Below are 17,562 nucleotides of genomic sequence, written 5' to 3' on the forward strand. Positions count from 1 at the left end.
GACGGTGATGGTGATGTTGTACTCGGCTCTTTTCTCTCTGTCCAGAGAGCTATCGTTTTACCAGGGTGTAGTAATTCTCTACAGATGGCTTCAGGACGAAGGGGAGATTGTCTTGGATGGAGCACACCATCTTTGCATTGTTTCCTGAATCTCTGTCTCGAATCCTAAAAACAGCTATGACTGTCTCAGGTGAGTTTTCTTTAATTGCTGTAGTAAGTGATGACATGAGTAGTTCTGGTGGATTGTCATTTATATCTGTTACCTGAACCACCATCGTACGTTTTCCAGAAAGTCCTCTGCCATCTTTGGCCTGAATAGTTAATGTATAAATTTGCATTGCCTCATAGTTCAATTCAGCTTTAAATGAAGATTGCCAGATGTTAGATTGATTTGAAACGTTTTGAGTATTCTTTCAGTAGCATAAAAAAATGCATAAACTATTTCCCCGTTACTTCCGGTATCTAAATCTCTAGCTGACATGGTGACAACCAGAGAGACAACAAGGCTATCCTCAGGCACCTGCACCTTGTAGAGAGACTGTACAAATTCATGGGCGTTGTCATTGATGTCCAAAACCAGGATGCATACCAGGGCAGTTCCAGAGCTGGGTGGAGAGCCACCATCCTAGGCGGTGAGGAGTAAACTGAGCTCAGGCACCTCTTCTTGATCCAGCAGTCTATCCAGCACCAATTCAGGATAGATAATCCCCTCCCCACTATCATGGACATTAATGTGGAAATAGGCATTGGGGCTGATGGTGTAGTTTCTCAGGTTGTTTGTTCCAACATCTGAATCCTGTGCACTTTCTAGGAGAAATGCTGCCCCTGGAGTGGTAACTTCTAATATTTTCAAGGGAATCTCTCTATCTAGAAATACTGAAGAATGATCATTGATGTCTCTGACCCATAATTCAGCACGGAAAATCTGAAGAGGTTTTTCCAGTAACAACTGGAAAGGCAGCACACAAGGCTCTGTGGGGCCACACAGGTCCTGTCAGTCTAATTTCTCATTTAAAAATAAATCACCAGTAAGCGGATCGAGTAGTAAAAATCCTGTATTCTGGTCTGAAATGATTCTAGGTCCCCGGGCTAAGGATTCCCCCAACCACGGGTCATTTGCTAGGTTGGCCAGAAAGGTGCCTTTTTCAGCTTCCTCTTCCACAAAATACAGTAGTGCTTCCCCACCAGCCCAAGACACTTGCAGAAATACACAAAGAAATAGTACTTGCCTTTGCTGCACAGCACGCTCCACTCTGGTCTCCATTCTTTGTTTAACCAGTCTTCAAAAAACACTTTTTCTCGGCCTCGAGCAATTCAGAAATGGCATCAGCTGAATCCTTAGAAATGAGCTGGATCATAGCAATGCTTGCGGGGAGGGATCCCCACTTTCTCCCAACACCTATTACCACGGCTTCCTTTCCTCGACTTTTCTAGTCTGGTCAGCTTTCCTCTTAACACTGGAATCTGCAACATTCTTTATGCGAATATTTTGTTCTCTTTTTAACCTGCAGCGCCACCTTGCGTTTTGTGGATGTTTCTCCCAATTTCAGGAATAGAACAAAAAGATGGCGGATTAAAGGAGCTGGAGTAGGATTTTTTTTTCCCCCTTAGTGTCTTTGCTATTTCATTTCATATTTTCCCTCAACTGGCCACAGTAATCCTAGTTTGTAAATGCTTACATCGTATCCGTCTCTGTGAGTCTACATTCGCAGAAAAATAAATCAGTCTTTTTCCTTAATTTAGGTGCACAAAATTAAACTCTGGCTTCCCACCAGCAGTTAATCCTAAGAAAACCTTTTCCTGTTTTTAAGATTGATAGTAAAGAATAAATAAGAAAATGAAGTCTCCATCAAAAAGTCAACATATATTGGTTGAGAGCCTTTTGTTTATTTGTAAACTGCTTACCAATAATGCTGTACACCCTTCAGAGTAAATGGCCTTTTTTCAGTTTCTTGTGAATTAAATAATCCTTCCAGTTTCAAGGTCTTCACTCTTCACCCGCAATATTTTTTGGAACATTTTCTACCCCCCATCCTCCACCCTTCACCTGATTTAAGTACTATGTATATGTTAGTGTTCACATGACTGGCATTTCCAAGAGTATGCAATGAATACTCTTAAAATTAATAGTAGCAAGTAGGTGTCATTCTTGCCTTTGTGGAAGCGCTCCTAGTATTTCATCTTTAACTATGATGGCTGATCTCAGTTTGGGGTAAATGCTCTATATTTTGTATCAAAAAAGTTTTCTTATTTTTCTTTATCTTTAATATTTTAGAGTAATTTTTGACATATGTTGAAATTTATTCTTCAGCTTTTTAATTCTTGAGTTCTTGATATAAATGACATTTAACCATTACATATTATTGTTTTAATGCACAGATGGATTTGATGAGCCAGCATAGTTTTAGGATTTTTCTGGCCCTTGCTGCTCTGTGTGTATACATGAGTGTGTGTGTTTAGCTTCTATGGTTTTGGTATTAAACTATCCTGGCCTTGTAGTATGGATTAGGAAGCTTTCTATCTATTTTTATGTAACAGAATAGTTTTTATAATTATAATCTATTTCTACATGCTTTATTGCAACTTGCCTTTTAAATGGGTTGGGTTTGGGTGGTAAATCTATGATTATCTTTTCCATTTTACTTTTGGTTATTAATCTGTTCGGGTTTTGTTTCTTTTTAAAGTAATTTGTAGTTTATTTTTAAAAACCATTTATTTTATCTGGATTTGCAAACATTTTGGTATTATGTTTTCATTGCATTATTTATCTCTAGTTATAACTCTATTCTTGTTAGTAATATTTAGTACTTTATCTCCTTTTTATTCTTTTTTTTTGTTTTTGGCAGTATAGGACATTTAAAAAATTTTTTTATTATTTGGCTACACTGGGTCTTAGTTGTGGCACACGGTATCTTTAGCTGTGGCATGCGGGATCTAGTTCCCTGACCAGGGATCGAACCTGGGTCCCCTGCATCGGGATCGTGAAGTCTTAACCACTGGACCACCAGGGAAGTCCCCTCCTTTTTATCCTTGAGGAGACTTGCAAGATCTCTATTATACTGATCTTTTAAAATACACTTTTTTCAAATAATCTTTGACCTTGATTCAAAATCAAATAATACTAAAAGGTTTATAAGAAAATACAGTAGTTTTCTGCACTTTCCCTCCTCATTTTCCTAGTTCCCTTACCAATAAGGAGACTTTTTTTTTTTGAGGTAACATTGGTTTATAACCTTATTTAAGTTCCACGTATACATTACATTTTGACTTCTGTATACACTATGATGTGTTCACCACCAAAAGTTTAGTTTTCAACTACACAGTTGACCCCCTTTACACATTTCATCCTACCCCTACACCTCTTCTCTGGTGGCCACTACTCTGTTCTCTATATTTTTTTGTAATTAAAAAAAATTTTTTTTTTGCCACGCCACGTGGCATGTGGGATCTTAGTTCCCCGACCAGGGATCAAACCCACACCCCCTGCATTGGAAGGGCAGAGTCTGAACCATTGGACTGCCAGGGAAGTCCCACTACTCTGTTCTCTATATCTATATGTTTGTTTTTGTTTGGTTTGGTTTGTTAGTTTATTTTGTTTTTTTGGTTTTTTATTTTTCACATATGAGTGAAATCATACAGTATTTGTCTTTCTCCTTCTGACTTATTTCACTTAGGATAATATCCTCAGGGTCCATCCATGTTGTAGCAGATGGCAAGATTTCATCTTTTTTGTGCTGAGTAGTATTCCATTGTATGCGTGTGTGTCACATCTTCTTTATCCATTTATCTGTCAATAGGCACTTAGGTTGTTTCCATATCTTTGCTATTTTGAATAATGCTGCAATGAACATGGGGTGAATATATCTTTTTAAATTAGTGTTTTCATTTTCTTTAGGTAAATATCCAGAAGTGGAATAGCTGCATCATATTGTAGTTCTATTCTTAGTTTTTTGAGGAATCTCCATACTGTTTTCCATAGTGGCTGCACAAATTACATTCCCACCAACAGTATATGAGGATTCCCTTTTCTCCATATCCTCTCCAACATTTGTTATTTCTTGCCTTTTTGATAATAGCCATTCTATTGGGTGTGAGATGATATCTCACTGTGGTTTTGATTTGCATTTCCTTAAAATTAGGGATGGTTGAATATCTTTTGATGCGGCTGTTGGCCATCTCTTTGTCTTCTTTGGAAAAATCTCTGTTCAGATCCTCTGTTCATTTTTAAATCAGGTTGTTTTGTTTTTGTTGAGTTATATGAGTCTTTATATATTTTGGATATTAACCCCTTATTAGATATATGATTTGCAAATATCTTCTCCCATTCTTTAGGTTGTCCTTTTGTTTTGTTGATGGTTTCCTTTGCTGTGCAGAAGCTTTTTAGTTTGATGTAGTCCCATTTGTTTATTTTCATTTTTGTTTCCCTTGTCTGAAGAGACATATCCAGGAAGAAATTAAGACCAATATCAAAGAGCATACTGCCTATGTTTTCTCCTGGGAGTTTTATGGTTTCGGGTCTTACGTTCAAGTCTTTAATCCATTTTGAGTTGATATTTATGTATGGTGTAAGATAGTGGTCTAGTTTCATTATTTTGCATTTGGCTGTCCAGTTTTATCCCATGTCCCCTGCATTGGCAGGCAGATTCTTAACTACTGCATCAGCAGGGAAGTCCCACTTTTTTTTTCTTGAAGTTAATGATTGCCTTGCCTTTTCATTTGCTTGGTTTTCTTTAGATATGTCACCTATTCTTCTCACACTTCCAATTCCTCTCAATACAATTTTCCACATGGTCATTCCCATGTCTCCTGAGATATCAATTCTCCTTAAAATTGAGTGGTTGCTCCCTACATCTGCTGCATAGGTCTCATCCTGGAACTTTCCTTTGCTGTCATTCTTGGAATTCCCTTTGCCTTTTATTCTGATTAGGTTTCCTATTTCAAGGATTTTATTCTTCCTCTTTTTTTATTTATTCTATAGCTTTAAGAGATCACATCCTCCAAGAGTTTCATCTGATTGAAGATATGTCAGGGGACTTGCTGGTGATATCCTTCGAAATGCCTGTCTCTTAAGTCCTACAGCTCCAAACTGGACTAGTTGTTCACTATACTGGAGACAAGTGTAATCCTGGGATCATCCTTCAACATCATGTGGAGATTCATTTTACTTGTTCTGCTTTGGTTTTTGTTTGTTTGTTTTGTTTTGTTTTAATATTTATTTATTTGGCTGCACCGTGTCTTAGTTGTGGCACGTAGGATCTTCATTGCGGCATGTGGGATCTTTAGTTGCAGCATGCGGGCTCTTAGTTGTGGCATGTGGGATCTAGTTCCCTGACCAGGGATCGAACCTGGGCTCCCTGCACTGGGAGCATGGAGTCTTAACCACTGGACCACCAGGGAAGTCCCTCACTTGTTCTGCTTTGGATCATCGCTTTTCGCTTTCTTCTTACTTCCTCTCTCCTAGATTACTCTCACATTTTGATAGATATCTTCTAGTAGTTTCCAGAGAACAGTGTATGAGAGGTAAATTTTGTTGTGACCTTGAGTGTATTAAATTATCTTTATTTTACTCTCAAACTTGATTGTAAGTTTGACTGATTATAGAGTTTTAGGTTGGAAATAATTTTTCTTCAGAATTTTAAAATATTTTGTCCATGAACTCTAAACCAACGTGTTTGTTAAGAAGTCTAAAGTGAATTTTATTTTATATCTTCTTTTTGAGACCTGTATTTTTAGTTCTTCTTGTAGTATATTGTCATTGTCCCAAACATTTGAAAATTAAACACTGATGTGTCTTTGAGTTTATTTTCATCCATTGTACAGGACAATTGGTAAGCAGTTTCATCTAGGAAACTAATTTCCTCCTGCTCTTAGAAATTTTCTATTTTCTCCAATTTACCCTGTTTTTTTTGCTTTGCTTTGTTTTTATTTCTTTTTTTTCCACTGAGAAAAGGGTTTTAATAAAGTTTTTTATCAATTATATAACTATTTGGAAAAAGATAAAATTAAGATCTATTCCTTACACCATACTGCTTTGTTTTTATTTCTATATTTCTTCTTAGAAACTTTCTTTAGGAGTCTCATTCAGGTGTCTGTTCTTGATTTAGTTTGGGAGACTAAAGAGCTCAGTAATAGTTTTGAGCGTGTTATCAGGGCTTGTCCATTCTGATTATTACTCTAAGGTGAACTGGGAGCTCTTGTTGTTGGAGAAACCTCAGTGTCAGTGTGATTAGGTCTTTTCACTTCGACTGGTCAGATTCCCCAACTCTTTAAAAATCTCCTACCCAGGAGAAAAAGGTATGGATTGAAAAGGTAAGGGATTGAATGGCGGAAGTGGAGTGTAGGCCTGCATTATTCAGGATAGGTTAGGTTATGCTTCAGTACTAAAAAGTTACTCCAAATCTCAGTGATTTAACACAATGAAGGTTGATTTCTTTCTCGCACTACATGTCCCATACAGTTCAGCATGGGACCCTCCTCATAGCTGTCAGTGAGGGATCCAGGCTTCTGGAGACTCCCATCTCCACAAAGGCTTTCATGATCACTATAGTGGGCAAAGTAAATGTGTTAAACCATGCACTGTCTCCAAAACCTCCAGCCCAGAAATAATGTATTTCACTTCTCCCATTTTAATGGTGAAATGAAATTACATAGCCACATGTATTTTTTTTTTTTTTTTTTTTTTTTTTTTTTTTTTGCGGTACGCGGGCCTCTCACTGTTGTGGCCTCTTCCTTTGTGGAGCACAGGCTCCACACGCGCAGGCCCAGTGGCCATGGCTCACGGGCCCAGCCGCTCCGTGGCATGAGCCACACGTATTTTAAAGAGGAAATAGAATTGAAATTCTACCATGTGTCTGAGGGGAGGAAAACTGAAATATTTGTAATTGGTCCCAGTGACTAAAATAGCATTTTAACAATCAACATTCACTGTTTAGATGGTCACCTATTTCCACTACACATATTACTCTTGCCCTCAGTTTTGACTGTGGACCCTCTAATATGATGACTCTCTTTTCCTTCAGTCATCAGAAAACAAAACTCCAGACTTACGCTAGGGATGGGAAAGTAGGTTACTCCATGACTGGAGTCAGGGAAAGTGATTTGACCATTAGAGATTTAACTGATTCTCAGGCAATTTTAACACAATTCTCCTTATTTGGCACCCTGTCATCATTTCCAGTGTCTAGGGCTGATAGTTCTGATATCCAATACTTCTGAAAATCCTGCAGTCTAACCATGATTGGTTCTCAGCTTTTCCTACTTCAGGATGGGTAGTTGGTTTATCAGTTCTACTAAGTTATCCATCTGCTTTCCAGCTACTAAGATTTTTATCTGCTGTCTTATACCTTATTCTCTCCATCCTTATAGATTTATATTTTTGAAAATATCTCTTCACTTTTGTGTTAGTGCATTTTGAGAGAGAGCCAAATTAAAGGCGCATGTCCAATCCACCAATTTATCTCAAAACACCCTTGAATTTTTCAGAGAAATAGACTTGTGTTTAATTGGTCAAATCTATGTGATTTTTATTCTATTTAAGTAATTTATGCTTTTATATTTAAAAATTCCATTTCTTTTATTGTCTTTATTTTTAAAATTGTTTTTCTTGAATCCTGAGTTGTTTGCTTAGCCTATTTGTTCTCAGAAAATCTTGATTTCTAAGAAATGCATGTAAGTCTCACAATTTTCTCTATTCATTCTTTGGTTCTTACCTTAAATATCACTTATTTAAAAAGCTTACTATATCAGCTAGAATTATGTTCTATATAATTTTAGCCTGAAATAATAGAAAAACCCTAACAACAACTGCTTATACAAAATAGAATTTTATTTTTCTCTCATAAAATAAGGCTAGTGGCTGAAATGCACTGCATGATATCTGGGACCCAGTCCCATTCCATTTTGTTGCTTTACCATCTTCAGGACATGACCTTTACCTCACAGTCCAAGACAGCTGCCTAATATCCAGCTATTACATTGCCATTCAGACCAGCAAATAGGAGAAAGGGAAAGCTGTGCCTTCCTTTTTAAAAGGCTGCTTCTAACAAGTATTCCATGGCACTTGTGCTCATGTCTCACCAGCCATAACTTAGTTATAAGACCATACCCAGCCACAACAGAAGTTGGAAAGTATAATCTATAGCCCACATATCCACATGGGCAGCTAAAAATGAGAAGTCTGTTAATAATAAATAATGAGAGAACATATATTTGGGTGAAATTAGTAGTCTATGCCATACCCACTCAGATCACAGCTGTAGCCCTCACTACCCACTAGGAGGAGATAGGATCAAATAAATTGCCTGATTGGATTGGTTTTTAGAGGAGCATATGATTGTATTTCTCCATATTGGTGGTGTGTTTTATTTATTTATTTATTTTAAAAATTTATTTATTTTATTTATTTATTTTTGGCTGTGTTGGGTCTTCGTTGCTGTGCGCGGGCTTTCTCTAGTTGCAGTGAGTGGGGACTACTCTTTGTTGCGGTGTGTGGGCTTCTCATCCTGGTGGCTTCTCTTGTTGCAGAGCACAGGCTCTAGGCGTGCAGGCTTCAGTAGTTGCAGCACACAGGCTCAGTAGTTGTGGCTTATGGGCTTAGTTGCTCCACGGCATGTGGGATCTTCCCGGACCAGGGCTCAAACCCGTGTCCCCTGCATTGGCAGGCGGATTCTCAAGCACTGCACTACCAGGGAAGTCCTGGTGGTGTGTTTTGCAGCCAAAAAATTCTTGTTCCACTGAAAGTTTAGCCCTCAAAGCAATTAAGTACTAAATTCAATTTCTGGGACAAGATCCTTTGAACCAGTGATGCTTCCCTAGTGTGCTATTGGCACCTGTCATCCATTCCTACTTCTTTTTATTAACTTTAAAAAAATTTAGGGTCTGCAAAGCTTAAAACTCCATTTTACAGACTCCTTTGAATTATTATTCTGGATGTAAATTAGATTTTACCAGTGAGATGCCTTCACATGAGCCTTTGAAGACAGGCAAAGGTCATCTTCATGTTGTCATTGCTGCTGACCAGCAGGTCAGAAAGATGTGAGTGCTTGCAGCCAAGTCAGCATTTCTGTGTCTAGCCATCAGTTTCATGGGGAACTGGAGGCCATTGCGGCAGCCAGACTCTATGTTCCACTGTGTAGTCACCAATTTTGGAGGTGGGAGAGGAGAGGCCATTGTGGGAGTAGCAGTTTGGGTAGTAGCAGCAGCAGCAGCTTCCTAATTTCTCTATGGCAACAATGGTAGTATGCCTTCAAAACCAGTAGTTCAGTGTTGATTCTCACTTCTGCTTGTCCAGTTCTTCTGATTTTGTAAGCAACTAATTCCCTCTATAAAATTTCTTTTTTTTCCTTTAGTTAGATGTACGTAGAATGGTTTCTGTTTTTTTGTTTTTGTCTTGAACTCTGAATAATTCAGTTTTATACCTTCACTTGAATTATAAGGAATAGGAGCTTCTCAATTAGAGTTTGTAAAGGAAAAGATGTAAAATATAAACTCATTAAGCAGTTAAGGCACTATTCTCTTAAGCTAACATGTCTTGGTTTAAGAATAGGGAAGAATGAAAAATTATGGGTACACTCCTGAGAGACTAAGGATGAAAATTTTAATAAATTTAATGTGTATATTTTTACAAAACAGAGCATGGTCTAAAAGTGAGCCATAAACACTTTCTTTCGCCCCTCACAGGCAACATGGTAGATAAAAATTACTTTTAAAATTTAATTATCTGTGGATAAATAAGAAAAGGGCTCAACATCACATACATTTTAAAAGATGATAACTGGCTCACATTGTTTTTTTCTTTTTGGCCACACCACTCAGCATGCGGGATCTCAGTTCCCCGGCCAGGGATGGAACCCGTGCCCCCTCCAGTGGAAAGATGGGGTCTTAACCGCTGGACCACCAGGGAAGTCCTTGGTTCACATATCCTAAATGATACATAGTTAGGTGAATGAAGCAAGTATCAAATAGTGTAAATAGTATATAAGCATTTTATAAATAAAATATTTTGTTAGTTTTTTTAAATAAATTAATTTTATTTTTGGCTGTGTTGGGTCTTCGTTGCTGGGTGCGGGCTTTCTCTATTTGCAGTGAGCGGGGGCTATTCTTCATTGCGGTGCACGGGCTTCTCATTGTCATGGCTTCTCTTGTTGCAGAGCACGGGCTCTAGGTGTGCAGGCTTCAGTAGTTGTGGCACGTGGGCTCAGTAGTTGTGGCTTGCAGGCTCTAGAGCTCAGGCTCAGTAGTTGTGGCGCACAGGCTTTAGTTGCCCCGTGGCATGTGGGATCTTCCCGGGCCAGGGCTTGAACCTGTGTCCCTTGCATTGGCAGGCGGATTCTTAACCACTGCGCCACCAGGGAAGCCCTTGTTATAGTTTTTAAGTTTATAAAGCCAGACAATAACAGATTGAAATTTATTCATTAATTTATTCAATACTCATTCATCCATAATTACTTCAGTATGTATTTTTCTAAACACAGTAGAAAAACAGCTCTCTCCATGAGGAGCTTATAATTTAATAGGGAAGGGAGATCATTGATTTGACTGGGCAGAATACCCAATGAATGGAACATTATATTCAATGGATTCAAAGAAAAAATAGCCTAATATGTCATTGAAATTATGGCAAAATTGAATCTTCAAATTGAAAAGACATTAGGCAGAGCTTTTTATTTCTGAAACTGATGAAAATTCAGATGAACCTCATGTGGAAAACCATAAAAAGTGATGGACAAGACTTTTTAAAAATCACTTTAGGGAATTCCCTGGTGGTGCAATGGTTAGGACGCTGCACTTCCACTGCCAGGGGCCTGGGTTGGATCCCTGGTTGGGGAACTAAGATCCCGAAAGCCCCATGGTCCAGCCAAAAAATGAAATAAAATAAAATAAAATAAATCACCTTAAAATATTAAAGAGGTGAAAATAGCCTAATTTTTTTTTTTTTTTTTTTTGCGGTACGCGGGCCTCTCACTGTTGTGGCCTCTCCCATTGTGGAGCACAGGCTCCACATGCACAGGCTCAGTGGCCATGGCTCACGGGCCCAGCCGCTCCACGGCATGTGGGATCTTCCCGGACCGGGGCACGAACCCGTGTCCCCTGCATCGGCAGGCGGACTCTCAACTACTGCACCATCAGGGAAGCCCAATAGCCTAATTTTTGATGGAAGCCTGTAATAGAAGGGTAAACAGTATATCAAAACAACAAAACTTATTATTCTTTCAGGGCATGTGAAAACATTTTCCCTTGGGCTTTGATTTGAAGTGATGTGAGATCAAAGAAATACAAATCAAGTCTCAGGGCCAGCCAGAGGTGCAGCATATTATAATGAAGATCCTCCCCATTTTAAGGGACCCCACAGGGCTACATCCACAATATAAACACAGTGTAAACACCAAAAAAATCTAAACCTGCTCCCTCCCCTCAACTCCAGGGAATTATATAGAAGGCTCCCTGGTGTTAAGTAGAGCAGAAGAAAGAGAAGAGAAAACATGCGGGGGAAATTGTAGCTACCGAGTGGGCCTCACGTGTGTTTGTATTTTGAATCTGCATAGGTTGACTTGCAAGAAACCTTAAGCTATAACTTGGTTTGTGATGGTCCCCTATTTATAGTGTTTCTATCCTGGCTAAAACAAATGAAAACCACTTTTGAAAGATGGAACATGCAACCAAGGCTTTGAGGATACCCTACAAATAAATTTTCAGGTGCAGTCAACCATATAATTCACACGAACAAACAGACAACATAAATGAGAAGAATAAGAAATAATACAGCAGAAATAGACCCATACAAACTTCAGATGTGGGAACTATCAGAGTTAAAAACCATTTATACTTACCATATATAAGTAAATAAGTGACATACTTGAAGCTGCACAGAACAGATTGAAAGGGTACACTGAGCTTCAGGGAAGATAATACAGAAGTATCAAAATTAAGACATAACCTGATAAAGATAATGAATTTCAAGGGTAGAAAGCAAGTCATCTACAGATGAAGAAAATAGCCTCAGACTTCTGCTCATCAACATTTAATACCAGAATATAATGGAAATGTCTTCAGGGTTCTGAGGGAAAGATATTATGGCTCAATAATGTTATACCTAGCCGAGATGTTCAAGTACAAAGATAATAATGCAGCAAACAGGAAAGAATTTATAAAACATTGCATTAGCATTCATGAGTGCTTATTTTGAAAAAAACTACTTAAGGATAAAATTCAGTCAATTTATAGATGAACTGAGAAACTGATGAAAGGGTTAATATAATATTTGGTATCAACAAATCTCTGAAGAAAGTTGACTGAAGAATTTTATACCCAGTTAAATAACACTTCTCAAGCATGTGATAATTCAAGAAATACAGCACCTATAAACTCTTCTCTAAAGGATTACACCTGTTGAAATCCAGTAAACCAAAAGATGATGCACTATAAATAATTCAGGTTTGGGGAAGCTGGGATAAAATAACTGAGAGTAAGGATGGCATCATTTCCAGTTTGAGCATACCAGTTTATATCAATTCCCCCCTGAAACTTCATTTAAACAATAGAGAGCAAAGGTTTAACATAAATGAACCTATGAAGACAAAAAAATAGAAGAGTAAACAGCAGGGGAGAAAAGTCACTAAAATTTTTGGAAGATGCAAAGTATACAGACAATTGGTTATGGACAGATTTTACTTTTTTCTGTTGTCAAATGAGAGTAGAAAGTAGGAGTGCAGGTGGGTAGGATTAATAAGAAAATCAAATCCAACCAAAGTAATGATTCATATTGAGGGTCCAAGGAGAGGCTGAAAACAACAGTGGCTGAAAATCTGTACAAGGACTACATGTATCTGAGAATTCCTTCCCCAGTCACTGAAGCAAGGTGCCCTCCCTTTTCTCTTAGTGGCAGGAAATGGGAGGTACACTATTTGTAGATGTTATATAGACAGGGCTGGACTGAGGGACACTAGCACAACTGAGAGTAGGGCTGAGACCTTATTGAGAAGAGTATTAAAGAAATTCTACATACTGATTAAAACCCCACTTCCAACCAACGAGCTCTCAGAGCGCTGAGTGCCTTCTTTATAATACCTTCCACCACTACTCCCATTCTTACTGAATTCTTCTCTGGAAAACAACATAGGCCCAAGAGAAGAGATTTACAGATATTAACTTTTGGTCCCCAAGCAAAATGTTTTTTCCTATTTAATTATTCTAAGGTGAGATCCACCACTCAACTAGTCCCATCCAAACATGCAGTGCCTAATCAGCTTTTTATTGTCTCATGGAAAAAGAACAAAAACAAAAAACAGACAGCCAAGCAGCATAATACATAAAAAGGAAAGTCTCTAACATGAGAGTGGAGAACAAAGAGAGGATAAAAGTAATACTAAAGAAAAATGAAATGCTAGGACTAGAAGAAAAATTTTAAAAACCTTAAAATTAATTAAAATTAATATCTTCAGAAGTATAAGAAAAGACCAAGCCTCTGTGATACAATAAAAGGCTGCCATTGATTGATAAAGACCTAAGTGTAAGGGCTGAAACTATAAAACCCTTAGAAGAAAACATAGGTGTAAATCTTCATGACTTTGGATTAGGCAATGATGTTTTAGATATGACACCAAAAGCATAATAAGCAACCAAAGGAAAAAATAAATAAATTGGGTTTCATTAAAATAAAAAAATCTTTTGTGCTTCAAAGGATACTATCAATAAATTTAAAAGACAAACCACAGAATAGGAGAAAATATTTGTAAATCATATGTCTAATAAGGGTCTAGTATCCAGAATAAAGAACTACTCCAACTCAACAATAAAAAGACCAAAATCCTATTTTTAAATGTGCAAAGCATTTGAGTGGATATTTCTCCAAAGAAGATATTCAGATGGTCAATAAGCAAATGAAAAGATGCTCAACATCATTTGCCATCTGGGAAATGCAAACCAAACCACAATGAGATACTACTTCACACCATCTAGGATAGCTATAATCAAAAAGAAAATAACAAGTGTTGGTGAGGAGAAACTGGAACCCTCCTACACTGTCAATGGGAATGTTAAATGGTACAGTTACTTTGGAAAACAGTTTGACATTTCTTAAGAAGTTAAACAGAGTAACTGTATTTATGACCTAGCAATTCTAATTCTGGGTATATGCCCAAGAGGATCAAAAACATACATCCACATAAAAACTTGTACATGAATGTTCACAGCAGCATTATTCATAATAGTGAAAAAGTGGAAACAAACCCAAACGTCCATCAGCTGATAAAATGTGGTACATCAATACCACATTAATATTATTTGGCCATAAAAAGGAATGAAGTATTGATATGTGCCACGACATGGATGAACCTTGGAAACATGCTAAGTGAATGAAGACAGACCCAAAAGGCTACATGTTGTATGATTCCATTTATATAAAATGTCCAGAACAGACAAATCCATAGAGACATAAAGTTGATTAGTGGTTGCCGAAGGCTAGAGGGAGGAGAGAAGGGAAAGTAACCACTAATGGGAACCAGGTTTCTTTTCAGGGTGATGAAAATGTTCTGGAATTAGACAGCGGTAATGATTGTACAACTGTTTGAATATGCTAAAAACCACTGAACAGCTTTAAAATGTGACTGTTAGGGTATGTAAATTACATCTCAATTTAAAAATTAAAAACTAAAAAGCTATAGAAAGAACCTTCAGAGAACAAGAGAGCTTTTTGAGAGGAAAACTATACTAGCAAAAGCTTAAAACTCAATCAGAAGTGTTAAAAAATAGGTTGAGAAAATCTATTAGAATCCAGGGAAATAAAGACAAAAATAGTAAATAGAGAAATGTTAAGAAAAATTAAATATCAACCAAGGAGGTCACTATACAACTAACAAGAGTTACAGAATAAGAAAACAAAGAACACTGAATAGAGGAAATCATTTTTTAAATTACACACACACACACACACACACACAAATCCCAAATCCTGTCTTAGTCTAAAGAACACATTACACAAGATTGACAAATCTCATTGGGTATTTATCACAATAAACGACAAAATTCTTACACTATGACACATAATTAAGAAATTCTACAACAATGGAGATAATATATGACCTAATTTCATCTTGAGTGAGGTTTCTCAGCTACAACACTATTGGCATTTGGGGCCATATACTTCTTTGTGGGCAGGGGGCTGTCCAGTGCATTGTAGAATGTTTAGCAGCATCCCTGGCCTCTACCCACCAGATGCCACTAGCACCATCTCCTCCACTTGTGACAATCAAAAACGTTTCCACACATTACCAGATGTTGCTGGGTGGCAAATTTGCCCCCAGTTGAGAACCAGGGATCTAGGGAAAAAAATAGGTCTCAGAAAAAATGGGTAATCAGAATGTTGAATATCTCAACATTGGAGATTAGAAGACAATGAAGCCATGCCTTCAAAATACTAGTAGCAAATAATTCCTCACCTATAATTCCACATCCAACAAAATCAACAAATCAACATTTGATTTTATAGCATCCAAAATTTTCAGATGTTCAAGTTCTGAATAAATTTGTCACCAAATATTTTTCAGGAATTTAGGGGGGTAAACCAATAAAGAGGAAGACATAATAAATGCAGAAAATGAAATCAAACACATGAGAGAGAGAAAAGAAATTTCCAGGATGAAGGGTATAGCAAACCCCAAACTGCCAGCTGTGGAGTAGGTCTAGAGAGAAAATAGTGTACAATTGAGCAGGAGTCTGGGTGGCTCCACAATAGCTCCAAGAAAAAATAATGGAACTGAGAGGTTTTCTTTATGGGCTTAATAATACAATGAGGAGCTTTAGACTTTAGAAAGTATGGGGATAACTTTAAAATATGTACATAGAAAAATTTACACCTATGTTTTCTTCTAAGGGTTTTAAAGTAAAGTGGAAAATGAGGCAATTATTAACTTAAGAGTAAAGAAATAGAAACAAAATCTTAGAGCAATATGAGGTTTGGGTCTAAGTGATATTTACATAGTCATAATTATTTAAACACTATTTAAACAGAATAATGATACAGGTATGAGAGAGGATGGGGTAGAAGAAATGTGCAAGTTTGTGTGTGTGCCCTTTGGAAGTAAATGGATAATATCTAAAACTTAAATTTGAGAAAAAGCATTTTGTAAACATATTATTTAGAAATATGGAGGCAAATATAATGGGGGAAAAAAACAAAAGGTTCAAAAGTTGTTACCTCTGGACAGACTTGAATAAGCTTGAAAAAAGTAGCGTTATTTGACGACTTAAATATTTGAAACATAAAATGTCTAAACAATTATGAAGATTATCCTTTTAAAACACATTGTGTTATAAACATTGTTAAGGTAACTACATATAACAAAAGTATAAAGTAAGGTGAGGAGAGGAGGAAGTGTAAGAATGTTTATTTGCTCGTCTTTCAGCAGGCAGTTGATTATTGCTAATATCTTAATATGCACCATACTCCTGTTTGTTAACCTTATAGGGAATATTTACTTAAGCTTAACCAAGTTCTGTAGTTTCATATTATTTTTATTATATTTCAGTAAAATCTGATGGTTTTAATTATAAAGAAGCAGTTTCTTACAGATTCGTTTTATAAAATTATTTCCATCCAGCTAGTAACTTATAAGCATCATAGAAATATTTTAGAATGATGATGACATTGATAATTATTCATGAGTGGGAGAATCATGGTGTTAATTCACTTTCTCTTTTGGTCTTATTGAATATGTTTGAATCATGTGACTACGTATTATTTTAAAAGAATGAAAATCATTATTTGCATACTAAAAACCATTTATTATGAAAAAGAAATCATAACTCTACCAACATTTTTTCTATTTAACTGGGATTAAGTCCTTTTAAATTATGGCAGACGGTCTAAATAATATCAATTTTGTAAAAGAGAATACTCAGAAAACATCCAGATAAAATATTAGTTCATTTGAGGAAAGACAATAGTGTTTTCAAAACAACACTACAGAAATCCAGCGATATTCGAGGTCACAAAATTTTTTGCATAGGTGAAAATTATTTTTAAACCTAAAAGCCATCATTTACAATAGCCTGACATGCTATGATAATCGTAAAACATAATTCTCTTAGTCATAACGAGATATCAACGAACAAGCTCAAATATCAGGAATCTGAAAACATTTGTGACTTCCGAAAATCTGACCACCAAAAAACTGAGACCATTTCACCATTTAATGTCTCATCTCACATGCAAAATGTGAAGGGCTTAAAAAAAAAAAAAGACAGCAACAATAAAAAACACCTAGAGATTCTGAATGTAAAATACTTCAAACTATAAATATGACAAAACTTACGAATGAGTGAATATGTAAGCTCTATGTGAATGAAAGGGTTGGAAATTAATACATTAGTGAATATGATCATTTATCACGTCTTGTCAAGTGAGATTCTTAATTGAACCCCAAATGGTTTCTAAAGTTCGAGTTTTCCTCGGTGTCCGTACCAACCCCTTCACCCATGATGTTGGGGACAAGAGGTTTCAGACACTTGAACTCCCTGGTCCCGGAGCCTCCCGTCAGACACACCTCGTACTGGTAGCTCTGGGACA

The 17,562-nt window shown here is 36.9% G+C and overlaps 2 protein-coding genes across 2 annotated transcripts in view; both read right to left on the reverse strand.

The window, feature by feature from the left end:
• Positions 1-1,263, reverse strand: part of LOC113606784 (protocadherin beta-7-like) — an 11,434-nt gene extending 10,171 nt beyond the window's left edge. Inside the window, 3 exon segments of the mRNA XM_027081407.1 lie at positions 4-57; positions 59-357; positions 360-1,263. Coding sequence (XP_026937208.1) covers positions 4-57; positions 59-357; positions 360-1,263 — 1,257 coding nt within the window.
• A 15,237-nt stretch (positions 1,264-16,500) lies between these two features.
• Positions 16,501-17,562, reverse strand: part of LOC113606785 (protocadherin beta-5-like) — a 21,206-nt gene continuing 20,144 nt past the window's right edge. The window contains exon 4 of the mRNA XM_027081408.1: positions 16,501-17,554. Coding sequence (XP_026937209.1) covers positions 17,405-17,554 — 150 coding nt within the window. The 3' untranslated portion in view covers positions 16,501-17,404. The remainder of the gene's footprint in view (positions 17,555-17,562) is intronic.

This window comes from Aethalodelphis obliquidens, unplaced genomic scaffold, assembly GCF_003676395.1.
Source record: "Aethalodelphis obliquidens isolate GAN/ISIS:26980383/991018 unplaced genomic scaffold, ASM367639v1 scaffold45, whole genome shotgun sequence".
NCBI classification, from domain to species: Eukaryota; Metazoa; Chordata; class Mammalia; order Artiodactyla; family Delphinidae; genus Aethalodelphis; species Aethalodelphis obliquidens.